General features: G+C 34.7%; 3 protein-coding genes across 3 annotated transcripts; 1 reads left to right on the top strand and 2 right to left on the bottom strand.

The window, feature by feature from the left end:
* Positions 1-3,050: 3,050 nt before the first annotated feature.
* On the bottom strand, positions 3,051-6,072 carry LOC133294093 (pectinesterase-like). Its single transcript, XM_061492751.1, has 2 exons — positions 5,172-6,072; positions 3,051-3,745 (listed from the first exon to the last, which is right to left on the bottom strand). The coding sequence occupies exons 1-2, from the start codon at positions 6,070-6,072 to the stop codon at positions 3,051-3,053; spliced, it is 1,596 nt and encodes a 531-aa protein (XP_061348735.1).
* A 3,149-nt stretch (positions 6,073-9,221) lies between these two features.
* Positions 9,222-9,659, bottom strand: LOC133294092 (uncharacterized mitochondrial protein AtMg00810-like). Its single transcript, XM_061492750.1, has one exon. It carries the CDS (start codon positions 9,657-9,659, stop codon positions 9,222-9,224), a length of 438 nt encoding a protein of 145 aa, XP_061348734.1.
* Positions 9,660-19,877: 10,218 nt separating this feature from the next.
* Positions 19,878-20,594, top strand: LOC133294088 (pectinesterase inhibitor 4-like). The gene has a single exon (XM_061492748.1). The coding sequence runs from the start codon at positions 19,878-19,880 to the stop codon at positions 20,592-20,594; it is 717 nt and encodes a 238-aa protein (XP_061348732.1).
* Positions 20,595-20,854: the final 260 nt, after the last annotated feature.

The following is a 20,854-nucleotide window of genomic DNA, read 5'->3' as shown; positions in this document are numbered from 1 at the left end:
GGAGGAATAATGTCATAATCTTATGTTTTGCCAAAAGAAAGCTCGGCAATGTCCTCCACACTCATCTTGGATAATGTATTTAACACTTCATATGTGACCCAAGGATATTTGGATATCAAAGCAGCTGGAGGATGTTCGAAATCCGACTCAATATAATGTGATTCTGCTATATAATTTCTGTAGAAGACGACCGCATAAATACCTAAAACAAGGAAATGCATAATCAAAAATTACTATAGACATACCTGAATCAAAAGAGCTATCGCTTGATAAGCTTGATGACTCATCCGATATTCAAATTGGATGAATTGCATCACCTGAAGCCGACTTAGGTTCCGAAATATTTTTGTAGGAACAACTTATTAAAACGGACTCGGCTAAAGAGTCACAACCTCGTTCCATAAGATTATAACTTAAGAATACACAAGAATAGCAAGGGTCAACTCGTTTCTCCATACTTGACTCTGAGGGTTTTGAAGTGCAAACTTATGAGGAAGTTGCTACATCCGAGGTTTGATGGGAAATTATCCGTGATGGATTTGATTTAGTTCTTGAAAAATATTGGGAAATTTGAGTGTTTGAAATAGAACGACCTCGACCCCAGCTTCTAGGATTTGCTAATCTGGATCTTTTTCTATTACATGCACTATGATATTTCTGAAGTAATGCTTCATGATTTTCTTCTTCGGTTTGGGGTATTCCCCAAAGCCAAAATCAATGAATTACCCGGTCGAGAAATAAATGAATTATCTCTTGGAATCAACGATTGTTATGCTTGATTTGATAACAATCAAATGAAGACAGAGATAATGTCAAGATATAATCAATATTAAGCAATATAAATCTGGATGATCCTTAATGGAAAGCTAGATGATTTTCAATAGAGTCCGGATAACTCTTAATAGAGACCTAGGTAATTCTTGAAATAATGATCTAGAATTACTAACTTATATATGCATCCCGATAGCCTGGACATCTAGACTACCTGGCTTGGGGATAACTATTATGGACTCATATATGAATCTAATAGATAGGTCAACAAGGGGTAATAAAAATAAGAATCTAATATAATCAAAGGAGAATATTAATCCAAGATATTAATACTAATACGACAACATCAGACTTGGGCTAGGGCTTTTAGAGGGGGTACAAAAGATCCAGAATTCTCATACCCATAGGTAAACTCTACAAATAAGAGGTAAAGCCTACATGTATGATTCATTCTCTCTCTCTTTATTGTTATGTTATCACTGTGCACACACACCACCCCTTTGACGAAAGCTATTTTTCTCTTACTTGTGCACAATGATCTGTTATACTCAAGGATATGTTATTCATAGTATCTTAGAGAGAGCACCTAGATCCAAAAGAAACTCACTGGTCCTTTGGGCTAAACATATCCGTGAATTGATAATTGATTATTAGTTAAGGAGATATATGTGATTACCTAACATATTAGTAATATATTGTACTTTACTAATTTATTGGAAACAAATTTTAATCCTTAATTATTCCTTTATTTAATCCAATAACTACCCATAAATTTAACTAAATTATGTTGACATTAGGTAACATTACTATGAAAGAAGCAGAGTATCACATATTGCCCTTTGTGAGTTCGGCTTTAATATAAAAAATTTGCGATTTTGTGTTCCTTGTAACATTGTCTCCTGAACTAACTTATAATCAGCTTCAATGACAATAACATTCCTTTGACATTAGTTAGTCTTTAATATTTGCATAGAATTTAGAGTAAACCCTTATTTTTAATAAAAACAATGTCATTTTTGTTTTGGGAGCTTCCCTTAAGGGAGGTTAATTTGGACAAGATAAACATGATTTTGTAAAATGGTCATATCTTGCGTTATGGAGCTCCAAAATGAGTGAGATTTGGACTTATGTGAAATTAACATGTAGGGCTATAATCCTATAAAATCTCAAGGCCATTGGGTATAAGGATCATTCCTCGTTTAATTTTAAAGTTACTACCCTATTTCTGAAAATTCAATTTAAAACAGTTGATTTGCGACATGTGTATCTTGAGCTATACATATCCAATTGAGGCTTATAATATTCCCTTAGAAAGCTCGAGATGCCTAGTTTAACATAACAAAAGATGAGAATTTATGGTGAGGGCTGCAAGTCCCAGTTTTTGACAAATGTAAGGCTGTTCAATGGCGATAAAATTTACAAAGTGTGTTTTATACCATGCTGGTCTATGGGGGCCTCATGGTAGATGTTTGTAGGTTACATATAACGCTTCAGAATTAGGTATAAGTTATAATTATTGTAATTTGGTTAATGGTATACAGATTCAATTATTTAACGCTAAATGAAAAGAAAAAGTTTATCCGTTAATTCTAAAATCAATTACTTTGATTGTAACAACGCTTAATATCATATTTGATGATAACAAATTGGGTCGACACGTGGTGTTACTCCCCACATGCTATCTTTGTGAGGGGTTTAAATATTTTCATTCATAACCTGTCCCGCACTCCGGATTAGTGTCATAGTCAACTCAAAAAGTCGAAGCTTGTGGGGATTCTAGGGGGAACCAACTCGCTTAAAAAAGGTAATTAGGGTTGGTTAACTCCAAAAATAAAAATAAAAATCAGAAAATTAGAACACCTTTTGAATGGGCCGAGTGTAATAATCAACAGATGGGCTTAAGTTCAGTTTTGCTCAGTTGGGGCCTTTCAATCTGTCAATGCTCTGCTAGTATAATCAAGAACTTTTTAGTTTTTTTTCTTTTTAAATAAGGTAAACAGAAAACAACGAAACAAAAGAAAGGACTATAGCCTACAAAGTCTTGGGCTACATATATCCATAACATATCTACCAACCAAGATCCTACATCCTACATCCTACAGGGGGGGTTCTCTGAAAACATGAATATATCAATCATCAAACTAGTGACCATCCAATCAACTACCATATTGCCCTCTCTGTAAATGTGAGTTATGACTACATTCCAATCCCTCTGAATCAGAAGCTGGATTCTGCTGATGATGTGAGTTAGGGGGTGGTACTCATAGAATTAATAAAGATCAAAGGCCTGAGGTAAATGGCACAGATGTGGTAGGCAACCATGTAGTGCCAAAAAGAAGGCCATTAACTGTAAACTGCGATGCAACAACTGGGCTTGTTATGACATGAAAACCTGACCATTTTACTCTATTGGCTGTATTTGAACCAGGCCCATAATTCTCATACTCTCCATAATAAAGTGTATCCAAAGCAAAATTAGTACCATCCCATTGAGACCAACCCAATGGGCTCACCAACTTGTCGATGAAAGTTTTCATAACCACTACTCTAGCATATTGCTGCCAAGGCCTGCCCAAGAAAGTGTTGTATTTGTCAACAACGGGCTTAAGATCTGGCGCAGCCATGATTTGACAATTGTGGATTGAGATTCCAGTGTTTTGAAATGGGTCACCTCTACCTTGGGCCGTGATCATGATTGCTTGGCCCTCTATAGGCTTTCTTGCATAAATGTTACAATTTTGAAACACCACTGCTGCGTTACCAAAGATGAAGTCTATGGTGCCATAGATGTAGCATTGTCTGTAAAATTGACGTTGTGCTTGAACCATGAGGGTGTCTTGGTAACCTGTTATCATGCACCGGTAGAAGACGGAGAGGTCGGAGGAAGACCGGAGCGCCACGGCTTGACCCTTTTGAGCACCGGCGGCATTTTGGAATGTAATGTCTCTTGCTATGAAGTGAAGGCCATCTATGCCTGAATTTGAATAATTCAAATCAAAAGTAATTATTTAGAAGTTAGGAGAAAAACATAAGCGCACTATGAAATATACTCGGATAATGAGTGTTATCAACCTCAGAAACTTTAATATGATCATTTTTTTTTTGTTAATACATATGATCAAATTTAGTGATATGTTGTAGTGTTAATGCGTTTTGATTGTAGCATTAAAGATAATTACAATTACAATCGCAATACTACAATTGAAATTATTTTTTGAAGAATACTACTATCATTTTACATTAGAGTAATTCTCTCATACTATAAATAGAAGTCAAATAAGACCCACCATTAAAGAAAACAAAAAAAAAGGTGCGATTTTCAAAGTGAAAAAATATGATATAACTATTTCATGTAACATGATAATAATATTTTCCTTATTTTTTATGCTACAATCATAACACGTTAATGCTACGATCGTAATAGTTATGTAGTGTCATTAACTCAAGACATCACTTTGTGGTCATTTTAAGATGTAAAGCTAATTTATGTATGTATCCAAAAAAGAAAAAGAAAAAGCTATTTTATGTATTCCGTAAATGTTTATTTATGATAGCAATTATAGAAAGGACGATTATTTTAAAAAAAATGATACAATATCTAACACAAAATTAGATAATCATGTAAAAGCATGCGGTTGGATAAATCAAAATTATTTAGTCACATGAGTATTGGTCTTTCATATTTAAAATTGTTGTTGGGATATATATTTAAAAAAAACAATTGAGGCTTTCATTTCTTTGGAAAGAGTATAACCAATTAGTATTCAACAAGGTGCCGTAAGAGACAAGTAACAAATAAAGATGCCTAGGTTTGAAGATGAAGCGCTGAATATTCCACCTTGAAAGCCTCAAATTGAAATTTTTTGTTATTCCTTAATATGGAATCCTGTATATCTTACCTACATATGATAATGGCAAATTAATTATTAGTTAACATGTTCTTTTCTTTTTTTATGGAAAATAACCAAACTATAATTTTAGTCAATATCATTAGCATACTCGATCAGGAGTCAGGATTTCATGTGGAGATGGAACATTTCCCTTAAAATCTTATGAAAACTCTGTTAAATGAAATCTTTACTTTCAGAGTTTAGAAGACAGATTGCATCTATTGATAGGTCTAACAATATGAACCTGGGATAACATCAACAAGTAATTTATCTAGAAAAGAAGAAAAACCAATATTTACTATAATATATGAGCATTAAATTCTTGAATTGAATGCACTGGGTTAATATAATATTACTTATGCTAACTAATCATTAATTTACTACGATAGTAAATCATTAATTAATGATGTAATCAATGATTTTCTGATCTGGTGCTAACCCAGGTATACGCAAATATATTGTGAACAGAACATAGGAAGTGAAAGAGAAATGAGATGGAAAATCATTTACCTGCTGTTGCAGAACTATAAGTTGTAAAACCTCCTTGAACACTTCTGCTACTTGTTATTATGGTATTTCTCATCCCATCACCAATCAACATGATGTTATCATTGTTCACTGCAACCTCAATATTCTCTCTATACACACCTTTCTTCACATGTATCACAAACCTTATCTTGTTTCTTCTCTTTGCAGCTGCATTAAGAGCCTCTTGGACACTCCTAAAATTTCCTGAACCATCTTTTGCTACCACAAGATTTGCCTTTATAGTTGAAGACTGCAACAATTTCCTCTCATGAGTTGAAAACCAACTTGGAAATGCTTCTTCTGTTGTTTCTGTGTGCTTATTATGTGAATTTTCCTTCAGGAAATCCATGTTGATTGCTAAGCTATTCCTTATCATCTCTGTGACATTGGTTCTCACATTTGACACCATGAATTCTTGAACACTGAGTTCTTCAGCCCCGGTTCGACACGTTTGAATGTTTGTAAGAGCAGTGCTTAGCCATGTTTGTGCATCAACAGGGGAACAGCTTCTCTTCAGATCATGCAAGCCTTCGAGGGTACGGTTGAGATGGAAGATGGTGTTTTCATAGAGCTTTAAACAATCACCATGAACAGTTCTATGCTTCTTTGTCTCCATGTTTTGTTCAAAATCATGTGCTTCCTTTTGCATGATAAGAGCTTGCTTTAAGGCCAGTTGAACAAGCATTCCCCTGAGTTCAGTTCTGTGTTTGATTGTGAAATGGTGATTCATTTGACCAATGTAGTATTTGCATGGCTTAGGGTGTGGGGTTAGGTTGCACCACCAATCTATGTTGCTTGATGAATGTCCTCTTCTTGATGAGGCTATTGAGAAAACTGAAGATAACAATAAGAGTATGAGGAATATCTTTCCCAGGATCATCATTTTTTAGTGAAGAATAAGAAGAATGAAGAAATCAACAATAAGAGTTAAGTTTGCACCACCAATGTATGATGTTTTTTGTTTACTGATTTTATGTGTTAATGTTGAGCACTTATATTTATACGGATATTTCTTAGGTGGTGGCGTGTGAAGGTCAGACACGTGTGTGCTAAATTGAAAATGATAACGAAGAATGACAGAGATACAAACTGTGAATGCAATTGCAAGAAAGAATAAAATCTTATCAGTTAGAGAAATTAATGTTACATATATATTAATTGCTTAATAGGTCATTTAGAAGTCTAATTGTAATTGCAAGAAAAACAAATGTTGCTTACTTAATTATCAATGTACTGGTGACGGCTATGATTTTAGAGACACAAAATTAAACAAAGATTTTGACGAAAATGGTTGTGTTGGCCTTAAGTGTTGTATGCTATAGTTCCATGTGCATGCACAATGTTGCAAAATAAAATTGTATATATTATCCTTCCTTCGGCAGACTTCTTAAAGCATAGGGGATGGAACAGTTGCTTTGAACATAATAACCATTTTCACCTGGTGGGCTTGTATTCGCATGCGTTATGTTCAAGCATATATGAGGGTAACCCATGTGCTGTGGTTTGTAGAATAAGCAAAAGAAAATTTTCTTTTATAGAAAAAAAATGTGGAGGATTTTGACAAAACATTATGATCTCGATGATATTGCTAACATATTAATGTATCAATGCGTTTTATATATATATATATATATATATATATATATATATATATATATATATATATATATATATAGGGGAGGGATCATTTGACTCCAGAGTAAGATTTAAAAGTCTTACTCCTCATCCCAGCCATTGATTTCCGTTCATCCAACGGTTATCATTTATTTGAAATTAATAATTAATTAATGCATTAAATTACTAAATGATAACCGTTGGATGAACGGAAATCAAGGGCTGGGATGAAGAGTAAGACTTTTAAATCTTACTCTGGAGTCAAATGATCCCTCCCCATATATATATATATACATATATATATATATATATATATATATAAGGTTTAGTGAGTGTACAGTGACTGAATGTAAAAATCGGTCCAGTGCACTATGTTCTCCCGCGAGAACACAGTTATAGTAAAATTATAACTATGTTCTCCCGGGAGAACGCCATTGTAATAATTTTGCAGTATGTTCTCGCGGGAGAACATAGTGCACTGGACCGTCCAGTCATTTTATTTTCATTTTTTCCATATATATATATATATATATATATATATATATATATATATATATATATATATATATATATATTTAATTTTTATATGTTTGATGACATTGGTTGGTTGCTTTCTTTCTTTTTTTGACCTTTTGCCGTAGTCTTCTGAACATTGATAGCAGAGCAAAAGCGCTTAATTACACGTAAACAAACAACAAAAATGCTTAGTTTGTTGTTTGTTTATAATTACGTGTAAGGCATAAACGCAATATAATAGCAAGGTTTAATATTAACAATATATTTTAGGTTTTAGGTAATCGGTTCAAAATCAAATGGATGTGTTGAGATACTATTAAGTTTGGCTGAACACCAATGCTAAACATAATTGTCCAGAATCAATTTCTAAAAACTAAAAACAATTAAGTAATATATTAGCAATTTTTTTCAGAGAAATCAACTTGTCATGTTGGAGGAAAATTACTGTTCATACCTGTTGAGACATTGAAAATGGAGATTGTATTTATTTATTTTTTTTGATTTAATGTTTTAGTGGGTTGATCTCACCATAGTTTTCTATCTGCAAGTATGAAGACTAATTTCCATGCGACATGACAAGTTAATTTCCCTTTTTTTATTCACTTTCATTATTATTATTATTATTTTACAACTCTATCTCAAATTTCCTTGTCATCCTTGTGATGGCGCGACGTCCCGAGTGATGATAGATCCAAAAGACATTTTCTTTTCAAATGATCCACACATAGAGCCAATTAATATACAACAGTATTATGACAAAACGTTCAACTTGTTGCCGCGCAAGCATACACGTGTCCAATGTTTCAAAAGAGATTAATGAAATCGGCCATGAAATCGGAGTCAAAGCATGGTAGGCAACCCATCATTTACAAATCCAAAATATATGCCAGTTTAGTAAGAAATACATGGAATTATTTATAGAGACGGCAATTAAGTGGAGTCAACCTGCCTAACCCTTTTAGTGAGTTGAATTGGTCCAATGGGCTTAACTTTTTTTTTTAACTTATTGAATAATTTGGATAAAATATTTTAATTTCTACTAAAATATTTCACTTAATCTCTTTATTTTGTTTTTTTTTAATTTTATTATTATAGATGAATTGACTCATCATTCTACCATAAAATAGGGTGTTAAGATATTCAACCCATTTTTAATAAAATAGCAAATTACCCACTTTGCCACTGCTAAAACAAGATGTTATATAGAATCAAATGGTAAATAACTTTTGTTAAAATTCCAATCTTGAGAAATGTACATCTCTTCATTAGTTGTCTCCTCTTTATTTGAGGTATATATACAAGCATCAATAATAATACCTACTTAAAAATAGTTAACAACTTCTATATAAATCAGAACAACCTAACAAATTAATCCTATTCAATTACAACAATATTTCAACAAACTAAATCCTATCTTCAACACTCCCCCTCAAATTGGTGCATGAATATCTACTATGCCCAACTTGTTAATAGTTTCTTCAAAAACTTTTCAGAAACAGCTTTAGTCAACACATCAGCAAGTTGTTCTTGAGACCGTACATGAGGAATCTCAATTATGTGATTGTCAAGCTTCTCCTTTATAAAATGCATGTCTACTTTAACATGCTTAGTTCTGTCATGTTGAACCGGATTGCGAGCTATTTATATTGCAGCTTTGTTGTCACATAAAAGGTTCATTGGCTGACTATATGTAATGGGGTTTGCATTCATCATGCAACATGACCACAAAAAATTTCCTACACACACAACATTTTGTGGGGCCCGCATTTTTTGAAGCAAAAAAATAAAAAAAAATTACGGCACGGAAAACGAATCTCTATAACATAACACAATCACTTTTCCTACAACATAACTTTTATAAAACCCATATATAATTCCCAATTCAGCTAATATGTTTTTAATTCACAACAGTTCACAGACACCATAAGTCATGCCTCTGAATTCGGCTTCAACACTTGATCTAGCCACTACCTTTTGTTTCTTGCTCCTCCATGTGACTGAATTTCCTTCTACAAAAGTAAAGTACCCAGAAGTTGATTGCCTTGCAGTTTTATCACCAGCCCAATCTGAGTCTGTATAGCCTTCAATGCATGGTCTATCATTTTTTGAAAATAGCAGCCCTTTTCCTGGAGACCCTCTGAGATATTTTAGGATTCGGTACACAACTCTCATATGTTCCTCACTAGGAGAATGCATAAATCTGCTTACAATGCTTACAGAATATGCAATATCAGGTCTAGTATGTGACAAGTATATTAATTTACCTACCAACCTTTGATATATGTCCTTATCTGCGTCAATATGATTTCGATAAACACCAAGTGAGTGATTCATCTCCATTCGGAGTATCTGCTGGCTTGCTGCCCAACAATCCAGTTTTAGAGAGAAGGTCCAAAATATATTTTCTTTGAGATAAGAAAATTCCTTGTTTGGACCTTGAAATTTCTATTCCAAGAACTGTACATCTATTCATTACTTTTCTCCTCCTTAATTGAGGTATATATACAAGTATCAATAACAATACCTACTTAAAAATAGTTAACAGCTTCTATAAATCAGAACAACCTAACAAATTAATCTTATCCAATTACAACAATATTTCAACAAACTAAATCTTATCTTCAACGACTTTGATAATTTAGACGAGATTGTAAGTATGAATATCAACACTATTATTATATTAAAAAAAAGTATACTGAAACAACAAATCAAGAGGCTATTTGATTTGAATTTTCAAAGATATTTTTCATTTTTTAAGTAACCACAATAAAATGTATTTGGAAATTACTCTTCTTGAAGTTTTACAAATTATCCTAAACAATGTTACTTTTTTTTAGAAATATTCCAATTGACTCATCGTTTTGCGACTAGTCTTATTTGGGGTGGATCCAGGATTAAGGTTTTAAATTCCTCCCAAAGACGATATTGGGAGGATCAAACACATGCTCTTATCCCCAACTGCTCAGTTCCTTAGCACCAATTGAACTATCATCATTTAGTTAACAATTTTGCTTTAAAATCAAAAAATTAGAAAACATTTTGAATGGACCGGGTGTAACGATCAAGGGATGGGCTTAAGTTCAGTGTTTCTCAGTTGAGGCCTTCCAAACTGTCAATGTTCTACTAGTATAATCGAGACCTTTTTAGTTTTTATATGAGATATTTCATCATGGATTTCAAGTTCAAATAGCACCATACAAGGAATTAATCTAATGATAGTATATCTACCGGAAAAAAAATCTAATGATAGTATAAAGATTGAGAATTGTGTAATGGTTTCATTATATTTATAGAAAGTGCATAAGAAATCCATTCAATTCAAAACTTAAATCATTAACTGGAGTTAGATTTATTACTTTAGGGGAAGGATCCGTTTACAAGCTTTTTTTTACAAACTTTTACTAATTACACTATGTACTCCTAGAAGTAAATTACTAATCGAATGTACTTCCGGAAGTACATAATATAGTTTGTAAGAGTTTGTAAACAAAAATTTGTAAATATAACCATCTCATTACTTTATATTATATTTTTATTTAATATAATATAGCATGAATGGAACTCTGAACCTATCTCGAAATTGTAAAATTTTAATATTGTTCAGAGTGAAAACCAATAACAATGCGAGGGTGATAATGTAGGTGTACCGAGAATGCTCTAAGGTTAGATAAGGGTCTCAACTGGTACCGACAACGTAAGGCAAAATGTATATGTAATGATCGTATTTGGCTTAGCATGCATGATTGAATGCAGTACGATAAAAGTCCCTGTTTTTTGCTACTGTTGATGTATTTATACAAGCCCTGGAGTATGGCTATCATGTTGATCGTGGCCTTAGTATACAGTTAGGGGATGATCATGGGTATCACTGATTGGGAGATGATCGTGGGTTTAAATGGAGAAGGAATGTGGGAGCAGCCCCACGATCCAGGTTCGTGGGTTGCAGTCTAAGCCGAATATTCCCTACTCGGATGGTGGGGTCTCCAAATCCTCCAAGTGGGCTTAACCCGTTGGGCATAGAGAGGGTGGATCTGTCTGGGTATATACCAGGAACATTAAGCCCCCTGGCTCAGACTAGCGTAAGTTGGTACTCTAAGGTGTTGATTCTTAACTTCGGACCTCGCCTTGTTGCTTTGTTATGCCACGTGTCGCAGCTTTACTAGTTGCGGTCTTGTCATGCGACACTAGGCGAAATCATTTGATTGTTTTCGAAATTCAAACGCCAATAGTCGTAGCTCTTCCTTTTCTCCATTCTTTTGGTTACCTTCTTTTTACTCTTATTTCTTTTCAGTTTTCCAGTATCTTTATTACCATCGTTTCTTAGGTTATTTCACCGTTCCAAGTGCCTCAAGGAGCACACCAGAACCTGTCACCTTTCGTCGTGTCTTCTGATTGTATTTTCAGGTAATTTCTCTTTTGCGTGTTCGTCTTTCAGCTTTTCCTTTTCTGTTGATCCTTTATGTTTGTGCAATTACATTTTTGGTTGCTAGAATAGTTTCATGGATGATCGACATATGGTGAAAGGCATTTTGAGTGTGAGAGACTTTATTAATTGATTGACTTTCTTTAACATGATGAGAAGACGATTTATGTCGTCTGATAGGGGTTCGAGCCGTAGTTACAAAACTCTTATTTTCCATTTACTAGGTTTCAGGCGTATTAGGGTTTCCTCGCACCCCTTTCCTCTAGAACTAGATAATTCATCAGCTATTTGGATGACTTTCATCTTAAAGTGTAATTGAGCCTTCCCTTCTAGACACATGGGGAGAAATCAACCATATCGCTCGCTTCCTGCTTCCTGGTTCGCTCTTCTGTCCAATCTTGTAGGTTTGGAGTGGGTGGATAAGGAAGCTTTAGGCCTTCATTATTCCTACGAAGATGATCCAGCTTCTTTTCAGTCGGCGTTGAGTTCGATTCGTCTTTCAGATAACGCAGCGGGTAGCTTCATCCAGGTTGAAGCCCCCGATGTGGAAGAGAGGATCTTCTAATCTTTTAGACAAGGTGCTAGGGTTTCATTGTTTGTATATAAATGCTTATTCTCAAAGGTGGGAGTTAGGCTCCCTTTTTCGAATCTCTAGGTAGACGTACTTCATTACCTTGATGGCGTGCCTTCTTAACTCCATCCAAACGGGTGGTGTTTTCTTCGTGTTTTTGAGATGATTTCTCGAGCTCATGGGCTTGCATATTCTTGCCGTATTTTTTGTCTCTTTGCGGTTTTCTGGAATGCTATAGACAAGGTAATGCTCATTATGGATAGGAATTATTGAAAGCCCATTCGGGTTTAAGGTTGTGTATTATCTATGAGGATAACTGAAAAAACTTCAAGGATGATAATTTCAAAATTTGTGCTCCGCAAATTCTGACTTCTGGTTCTTCGAGTTCTATTTCTCCTTCAAGTGTTGTAGCCTTTTCCCCTTCTTTTTGAATGAAGATGGGTCTCCCTGGTTCTGTCTATCTTGGAGTCGGGCTCATTATACTCCCTCTGCGCAAGTATACCTTTGCAGTTCGAAGAACTTGGAGGCCTCTAAACGGGTTACTTATGATTGGTTTGTTGAAAAAGTCACTGAGTTGGTTAAAGAGGGTGCAGCTATTACTTCTCACTGGATCTTGGCATCTAGCTCACTAATAGAGTCGGTCCGAGTTGCATTCAGTGAGTATATTATATATTATTTCTCTTATATCGCCTTCATATGCATCTTTTAATGGTTCGCCTTCATATGCATCTTTTAACGGTTTTCCTTATTTGCAAATGAAGCAATGGATGCAGCCTTTTTTGTTCAGAGGAGAGCTGCTGCTGAGAAAAAACAAACTTTCTCCCTGTTATTTCCCAAGAAACACAGTCTCCTACAACCGGGCAGAGTTCTCCCTTTATCGTCCAGGCTACTTCGGGTATAGGTTCTTCCTTTTTCAAAGCTTGTCCATATAAATCTAGATTTGCAAGCTAATTTTGGTTATCTCCGACAAAGGAAGTGGGTTTCAGGTAACATTACCTGAAAAAGGCCTAATTTTAGTATGCATCAAAAAGGATCATGAGGAAGCTGACCTCTAGGTAGTCAAGGTAGAGCTGATTGGGGAGAATCTCCGCAAGAAAGTGGAAAAGTTGAACTATTCAAATGGATGAAAAAGTTGAAGCTTTCAATCATCCGATCCGTGGTCGGGTGTTAGACTAGGTTGCCTTCTACAACCCAGGAGTTGAGCTTCAAGGACTTGTTAAAATTGACATCTTTAACTACATAGAAGGTTCCGAGGTATTCACCGATGGTGCAGATGACAACAAAATTCTTCTTTTATCCCGTCATGCTGAAAGTTATCTTCCCAGACAAACTAACCTAGAGGCCCAGAGTTCTTAAGGGGGTGGTATGCCACTCGTCTTTTTGTAATGACTATTTTGGCCGAAAATGCCAGCTTTTTGATAATGAACTAAATGATATTTTCATTTTGCTTTTGCTGTTCGGGGGTACCAACTTGGACATACTTTGGTGGATGCATGGTTTTAACTTCCTTTTTTTTCCTGTTTCTTGATTTGATGGATCTTCGAATATGTTCTTGGACTTGATGAAATCGATCAGCTTGGTGCCATTTTTAGGCAACAAGGAATATTTATTTTTTCGCCTCCGGCTAAGAAAAGCAGGTGCCCAGGGTGTCTTTAGTTAGACTACAAGGGATTTTCATTTTTTTTGCTTCCTGATAGGAAAGGCGGGTGCCCAAGGTGCCATTACTTTGACAACAAGGGACTTTGATTTTTTTGTTTTCCTTTTCTGGGTAGGAAAGGAGGGTGCCCAAGGTGTTATTGCTTGACAACAAGGGGCTTTGATTTTCCCACTTCCAAGAAGGAAAGACAGGTGCCCAAGGTACCATTACTTCGACAACAAGGGACTTGTGGTTTTCTTTCCAAGTAACTCATTTTCAGGAACTTGTTTTCTTCATTCATATAAAATTCAAGCTTATAATTGAAACTTTTAAAAAGAAAAAGCAATATTGAAAGGGTTCTATCTACGTAGTGACAAGAAATGAATAAAATTGAAAGAAATAATCTTGGCGAGCTCCTATCCCTAAGTTCTGTCATCTGAGCAATTAATTGCAGTACCTCTTCAATTTTGTTGCATTCCAATGGCTTGGGATGACTTTCTCATCTAGATGTTGTTATACATCCAATTAACCGGCAAGGGCCTTCCCAGTTGGCCGCTAGCTTTCCATCCACGATGTTCTTGTTCCCGATATATGCTTTATTGAGTAACAAATTTGCAACTCCAAAGGTCATTTTCAACACAACTCAGTTATACCTGTCTGTTTTCCTCTGCTTCGAAACGAGCTCAACAATCCTTGTCCTCTTTTTTTCTTCTTCAAATAAATCTAATTTAATCTTCATCAGTTCCTTGTTTCTATCTTCTGAGATCCATCTTCTCCATGAGGGCTCTCCGACTTCCACTGACAACATTGAATTAAGCCCGTATATCATCTTGAATGGGGTTTTGCACAACAGAGAATCTGTTTCTCTACAAAGTGACATTGCAGCTCGATACACCGTGTTGAATTCTCTAGGATCAAATATTCCATCAAATGCTTTCAGATCATTCGATTACCGAAACCAAGCGGGAATTGGTTTCGCCCTCAACTACCAAGTAAGGGGAGTTCCAGATGGTCCAAATACGTTGGGTCCAGCCGACAAATATGGCGAAAACTGCGTATATGAGTATGGAACCCATGGTGACATAATCATCTGTTGGTTCCCTGGTTGTGCTCCTCCGGGGAACCCTCTTAGCTGCTCATGGCCATGACGAACTATATGGAATCCATAACGCTACTTTAAACCTCGATAACCTCCCCGGGAATCCCTGGTTTTGCTGCTGACCTTCATGAAATTGTCTTTCTTCTTGGAATGGGCTAGGTGGCTCATCAATGTGGTGAACTCCTCAGAAATATTAGCTTTCCGAGTTGCAGGTGTGATGGTATCTGTGCTCATGGGGTCCTCCCATCCTCCAATCATTCCTTCGTCCGTCTTCCTCGTACATTGTCCATTGCGGACCCCGGATATATTCTATATAGCCCCCTTGATTATGCTCACGTCTCTAGTCCCTTCTGTGAGCCTCATGATCTTCCATGTTTCAGGTACTTTGTCATCCAAGCAGGCTTCTAGACTCTCGAGAATGGTGTCGGTGACTCCCTAAGTCCTTATTACGTGCTTCTTTTTGCCTCTAGGGTAAAGACAAGGGATGTAGCTTAGTGCGAGAGACTGTGAATCTCGAGTATGAGGGTTTCTCTGGGGTGTGTTTGAACAATAGGGCCTTTCTTCTGAACGAGGCCTCCTTCGTCTTCCATCTCTCTTATACTCTTAGAAAAAAGCTTGTTGTTCCTCCACCAACTGGAGTAATGTATGTTCAATAGTATTGAGGGAACGACTCCTAGCATCGGACTAGAAGCGTAGAATCATCATTTCTCTAGTATATCCTAGTGATTGTCGTTACTTGCCATGATAAGATGTGGGATTAGAACTTTACGATTCCCACAGACGATGCCAATTGTTTAGAGAGAACACCAATAACAATGCTAGGGTGATAATATGGGTGTATGGAGGATGCTCTAAGGTTAGATAAGGGTCTGGGCTGGTATCGACGTCGTAAGGCAAAATGTATGGTAATGATCATAATTGGCTTAGCATGCATGGTTGGATTCAATATGATTGAAATCCCTGTCCCTAGCTACTGTTGATATATTTATACAAGCCTTGGGATAGAGCTATCATGGTGATCGTGGCCTTAGTATACAGTTAGTGGATGGTCGTAGGTATCACCAAGCAGAAGAGGATCATAGTTTGAAAGAGTAGAAGAGGAACGTGGATGCAGCCCCACCTTCCAGGTTCGTGGGTTACGGTCTAAGCCAAATATTCCCTACCCAGGTGGAGGGGTCTGCAAATCTCCCAAGTAGGCTTAGACCGTTGGACTTAGAGCGGGTTGATCTGTTCGGATATATACCCAGAACAAATATTGTTTTAAAAATTAATTCAATTTAAAAACTTAATATTTTAAGTGACATATAAATTATTATTTTATATTATATTATTTCTTAATAAATAAAAAAGAGGATTTGGGCCAAATATGCTCTCGAACTAAAATAAAATATGAAATAATATTTGTTTTCTCGTGTCTATGTTTTATTGTTAATTATGTAATACTACTTTTAATTTTAGCTTTTCGATAAAAGGGGAAAAAAGAATAAGGAGAAACCACCTACATCAAAAGGGACGTGTGTGTTATAATTAGCAGCAAGCATATACTCACTTGCTTTCTTAAATAAAGTATATTCAGCAAACATAGTTGTTATATACATTGAAGGATAGCTTTATTGAGGAAGCTTGAACTCTTGCACACAGTGCTTTTTCAAATAATTCATCTAATAAATTCTTTATTCCATATGATGAGAATTTAAATAGACAAAAACACAATTTAAAAATAATAACTACTCATTACAACAACTAAACATATTGAACTAAAACAAACTACCCATTCCTAGCACTTATTGAGTAACTACCTAGTAGTAGAATATATCCACTAACTAAATAAACCAACAATTCATAAAATAAAATAATAAAATAACAAGTCCGTAACATCCCTTTCCCTGGAAATTACTCTTGTCCTCAAGAGTAAGATCAAGTGATTGAATCATCCTTAATATCAATGTCTGCCTCTCCCTTGTTGTTGATTGAAAAATGTCCCCTGACCATGGCCCTTTCTTTCCTCTTCTCAAATAATTTTAGAAGTGAAGCTCTCATTGGATATCTCATATTTAAACAAAAAAATTGGGGTCATGGTCGAGGGGCCTTTTTGATTGAGACACTTTGACTGCGTACAAATTTTTGATAACAACGACATGTTTAAGGGGGGTTGCTCTATTGGTGGAAAGAGAAAGAAAGAAATATTTGGATATGGATGCCTCATGAATTAAATGAGAATAATGACAATGTATGTGGGGTTGTGGTTTGGTGGTTGGTACTAGAGCATCTAGCTCATTGGAGAGTTTGATGAACATCTTTTTCAATTAATGGAGAGTGCCTGAATTGTGTCTTCTAGTCGTTTCAATCGTTTTTTCATGTCTGGAGCCTGCCTTTGATACTAAGTTGTTACATACATAGAAGGATAGCTTTGTTGAGGAAGATTGACATCTTGCACACAGTATTTTTCCAAATAATTCATTTGATGAATTCTTTATTCCATATGATGAGAGTTTAAATAGACAAAATACAATTTGAAAATAATAACTACCCACTACAACAACTAAACATATTGAACTAAAATAAATTACCCACTACTAGCACTTATTGAGTAAGTACCTAGTAATAGAATATATCCAATAACTAAAATAAACCAACAATTCAGATAATAAAAATAAGGAAAAAGTGTGTATCATTTTAAAGGATATAAAATTGTGTCATTTTAAGTGAGAGAAAAAGATAAATCATGGAAGAGAGTGGGAGGCATTTTTTAAAGATGTGGGTCCCACCTCTTGTGAGAGTTAAAGGATATAAGGTGTGTCATTTAAAATGACACACCTTTTTCTTTAAAAATAATAATAAAATAACAAACCCGTAACAATAGTAAATGAAAAAAGTGTGTGTCTTTTTAAAAGATACAAACTTATGTCCTTTTAAGAGAGAGAGAGACATAAAGAAATGTGAATCCCACTTAAAAAATAAAGATAAAAAAATAAAAGTAATATCACCTTTTTATCTCTATCTCTCTCTTAAAAAGAACTATATTTGTGTCATTTAAATCGACACACTCTTTTCTCATAGTAAATTAATTAGAACATTTCTATGAAAAAAAATTAATTAGAACATTACCTACAAAGCTAAACTAGGCTATATCGTAGACGGGTAATTTTTTTTATTGAATCAATACATAATTATAGGCTGATCACCAAGACTTGAATTATTGATATAAAAAAAGCTATTTGACTCGTACTTCTTGTGTAGTTATTATTAGGTTATACGTGCGTTGAATTTTATTTTGTTATATTTTTAAGACAAGGTCAAACTTTTTTATATTTAGTATTATATGAGTTTAATGTCTCTAATGTTGTATGAAACACAATTATCTCTATATATACATAAAAATATATGAGACTAATATTTTTTTTTCTCTCTCTTCTCCTTACATGACCCAATATTGGTCTCATATGTTTTCATACGTGTGTAAAAGATAAAATTATCCTCCACAAGAACCTATCTTATATACTAATTATGTAATCATCATTTAAGATTGAATTTTTCGTGTTATGCAATGGAATTAAGTGGAGTTGAAATAGAAGTCGCAGGGTACAAATTAAATGAGTCTTCATATATAAGCTGCACATCGTCACCCTCAATAGCTACGGTGTTGCTATCATTATTATTATAATTAAACTTGTGTTCAAAAACCTTAAGCCTTTCCTTTCTTCCTGCAGCGTTTCACGGATGTGAATGTGAAATGCATGCACGTTCATTGAGCTATAGACTTCTGATACTCGGAGTTTAATACGTGTCATGTAAATATTGGAAGCTTATACATCTGTCTCACTCAAACGCCGGCAAAACATATAACCCTTCTGCACAATGCATCAAACCTATTGATTATGTAGCACATTTTCTTAATCGAAATGTTTTTTCTATTCTAAAATTTTTACATTATTCTTATACAAGTTAATTAATAAGTGATTATTAGATAAGGAAATATATATGATTACCTAACAGATTAGTAATATATTATAGTTTACTAATTTTTCGGCAACAGATTTTAATACTTAATTATAATTATTATATGTAAATAAATTGTTCCTTTATTTTTCGGCAACAGATTAGTAATATGGAAATAATTATTCCTTTATTTAATCCAATAACTACCCATATATGTAAATAAATTGTGTTGAAATTAGGTAACATTACTATATATGAAGGAAGCAGAGTGTCACATATTGCTCTTTATGAGTTCGGCAATTTTAATATAAAATATTTGCGATTTTGTGTTCCATGGAAATTGGAACATTGGCTCCTGAACTAACTTAAAATCAGTTTTAGCGACGATAACATTCCTTTGACATACATTATTTAGTATTTAATATTTGCATAGAATTTTGAGTAAACCCTTATTTTTATCCTTCCAGAAACAACATCATTTTTGTTTTCGAAAGAAATTGTCATGTAAAGTATCATCACTTTTAATTTAGTCCCCTCAATAATGTAATTCCTCAATCATCACTTTTAATCTCTTAACTAAGAATATTTTTACACCTATTTTCTTCAGTGATATCCAATTTGTTGTCACTTTTACAATAATTTATGCGAACAAAAGCAACGAGTCTTGTATCTTTGTACATGAAAAATAAGGGTTTCCTTTAAAAATTAACTAAAGGACAATTCATAGCTTCCTCTTTTTCTTTAGTTGCAGTTTTACTCTCTCCATGATGGAGGAGGAACAGGGCTTAAAATATTCACTGAATACGCCTATAAATCATGAAATCAAACTCATTTATAAGACATTAACACATAGAAGAAGAAAAGAGAAAAAATAGTGCCAAGATCAAGACATGGAAGGCAACACTTTTGTGAGGCTAGCTTCCAACAAGTTTCTCACAATTGTTATCTTCATCCTTATAGCTATATCTAGCATCACTTCAGCATCCCAAAATTCTACCATCCCTACCAATTCCACTCAAACCAACATTGAAAAAAACAATGCCATTCCCTCCAATTCCATAAGAACCAAATATTATGAGAACACCAATATCATTCCTTCCAATCCCTCCCAAACTTTCAGAACCTACGTTACAACCTCATGCAAGTCAACAACATATCCATCAATATGCTACCAATCTTTATCCCCTTATGCTTCTAAAATTGGAGCAAATCCTCTGAAGCTCTGTAATATCTCTCTCACACTGGCCTTAAAGGGTGCTCATAGTGCATCCTCCACCATATCAAAGCTTTTGAAGAGCAATAATTTGACACACTATGCAGAACAAGTTGTAAAAGATTGCTTTGGCAATGTGAAGGACTCTATAGGACAACTTCAGGACTCTCTTCATGAAATGGGACATTTGAATAATGTTATTGATAAAGAGTTTCAGATTAGCAACATGAAGACATGGGTGAGTGCTTCTATCACCAATGATGAAACTTGCTCAGATGGGTTTGATGAGATGAATGTGGATGCCAATGTGAGGGACAAAATCAGAAAGATTGTTTTGAATGTGGCAAGGAAGACTAGCAATGCTTTGTATTTCATCAACAATCTCAGATACTAATTAAGTTGAAGCCTAATTCGAGGCTTTTCTTTCCTTCTTTTTCAAAAAGGTTTTCTTATGTATTTGTGTTAATGCAATAATGGTTTGTGATCAAGTTACTCTAAAATATCTCGATGCATATATTAAGCCAGCAACAGCTCCTACGTTGTAACAAAAGAAGAAATTTTGAAGGAAGAGTGTGTAAATTAATGGCTATATTCAGTTACATTTCAGATTGATTGATTTTATAACCTTATAGGCAACTATAATGGCCACATTCT

The sequence above is a fragment of the Gastrolobium bilobum genome, unplaced genomic scaffold, assembly GCF_033153095.1.
Source record: "Gastrolobium bilobum isolate Gb01-03AN ecotype WA unplaced genomic scaffold, APGP_CSIRO_Gbil_v1 utg40566, whole genome shotgun sequence".
Taxonomy (NCBI): domain Eukaryota; kingdom Viridiplantae; phylum Streptophyta; class Magnoliopsida; order Fabales; family Fabaceae; genus Gastrolobium; species Gastrolobium bilobum.
The sequence above is the reverse complement of the archived record's forward strand: the minus strand, read 5'-3'. Positions and strand labels throughout refer to the sequence as shown.

What these genes read in the sequence shown, in the direction of transcription:
- LOC133294088 (XM_061492748.1), top strand. Translation starts at nt 19,878, where the DNA reads ATGGAAGGCAACACTTTTGTGAGGCTAGCTTCCAACAAGTTTCTCACA.
- LOC133294093 (XM_061492751.1), bottom strand. Translation starts at nt 6,072, where the DNA reads ATGATGATCCTGGGAAAGATATTCCTCATACTCTTATTGTTATCTTCA. An exon ending in TTATAGTTCTGCAACAGCAG is followed by an intron (nt 3,746 to 5,171) that starts GTAAATGATTTT and finishes ATTCAAATTCAG; the next exon opens with GCATAGATGGCCTTCACTTC.
- LOC133294092 (XM_061492750.1), bottom strand. Translation starts at nt 9,659, where the DNA reads ATGGAGATGAATCACTCACTTGGTGTTTATCGAAATCATATTGACGCA.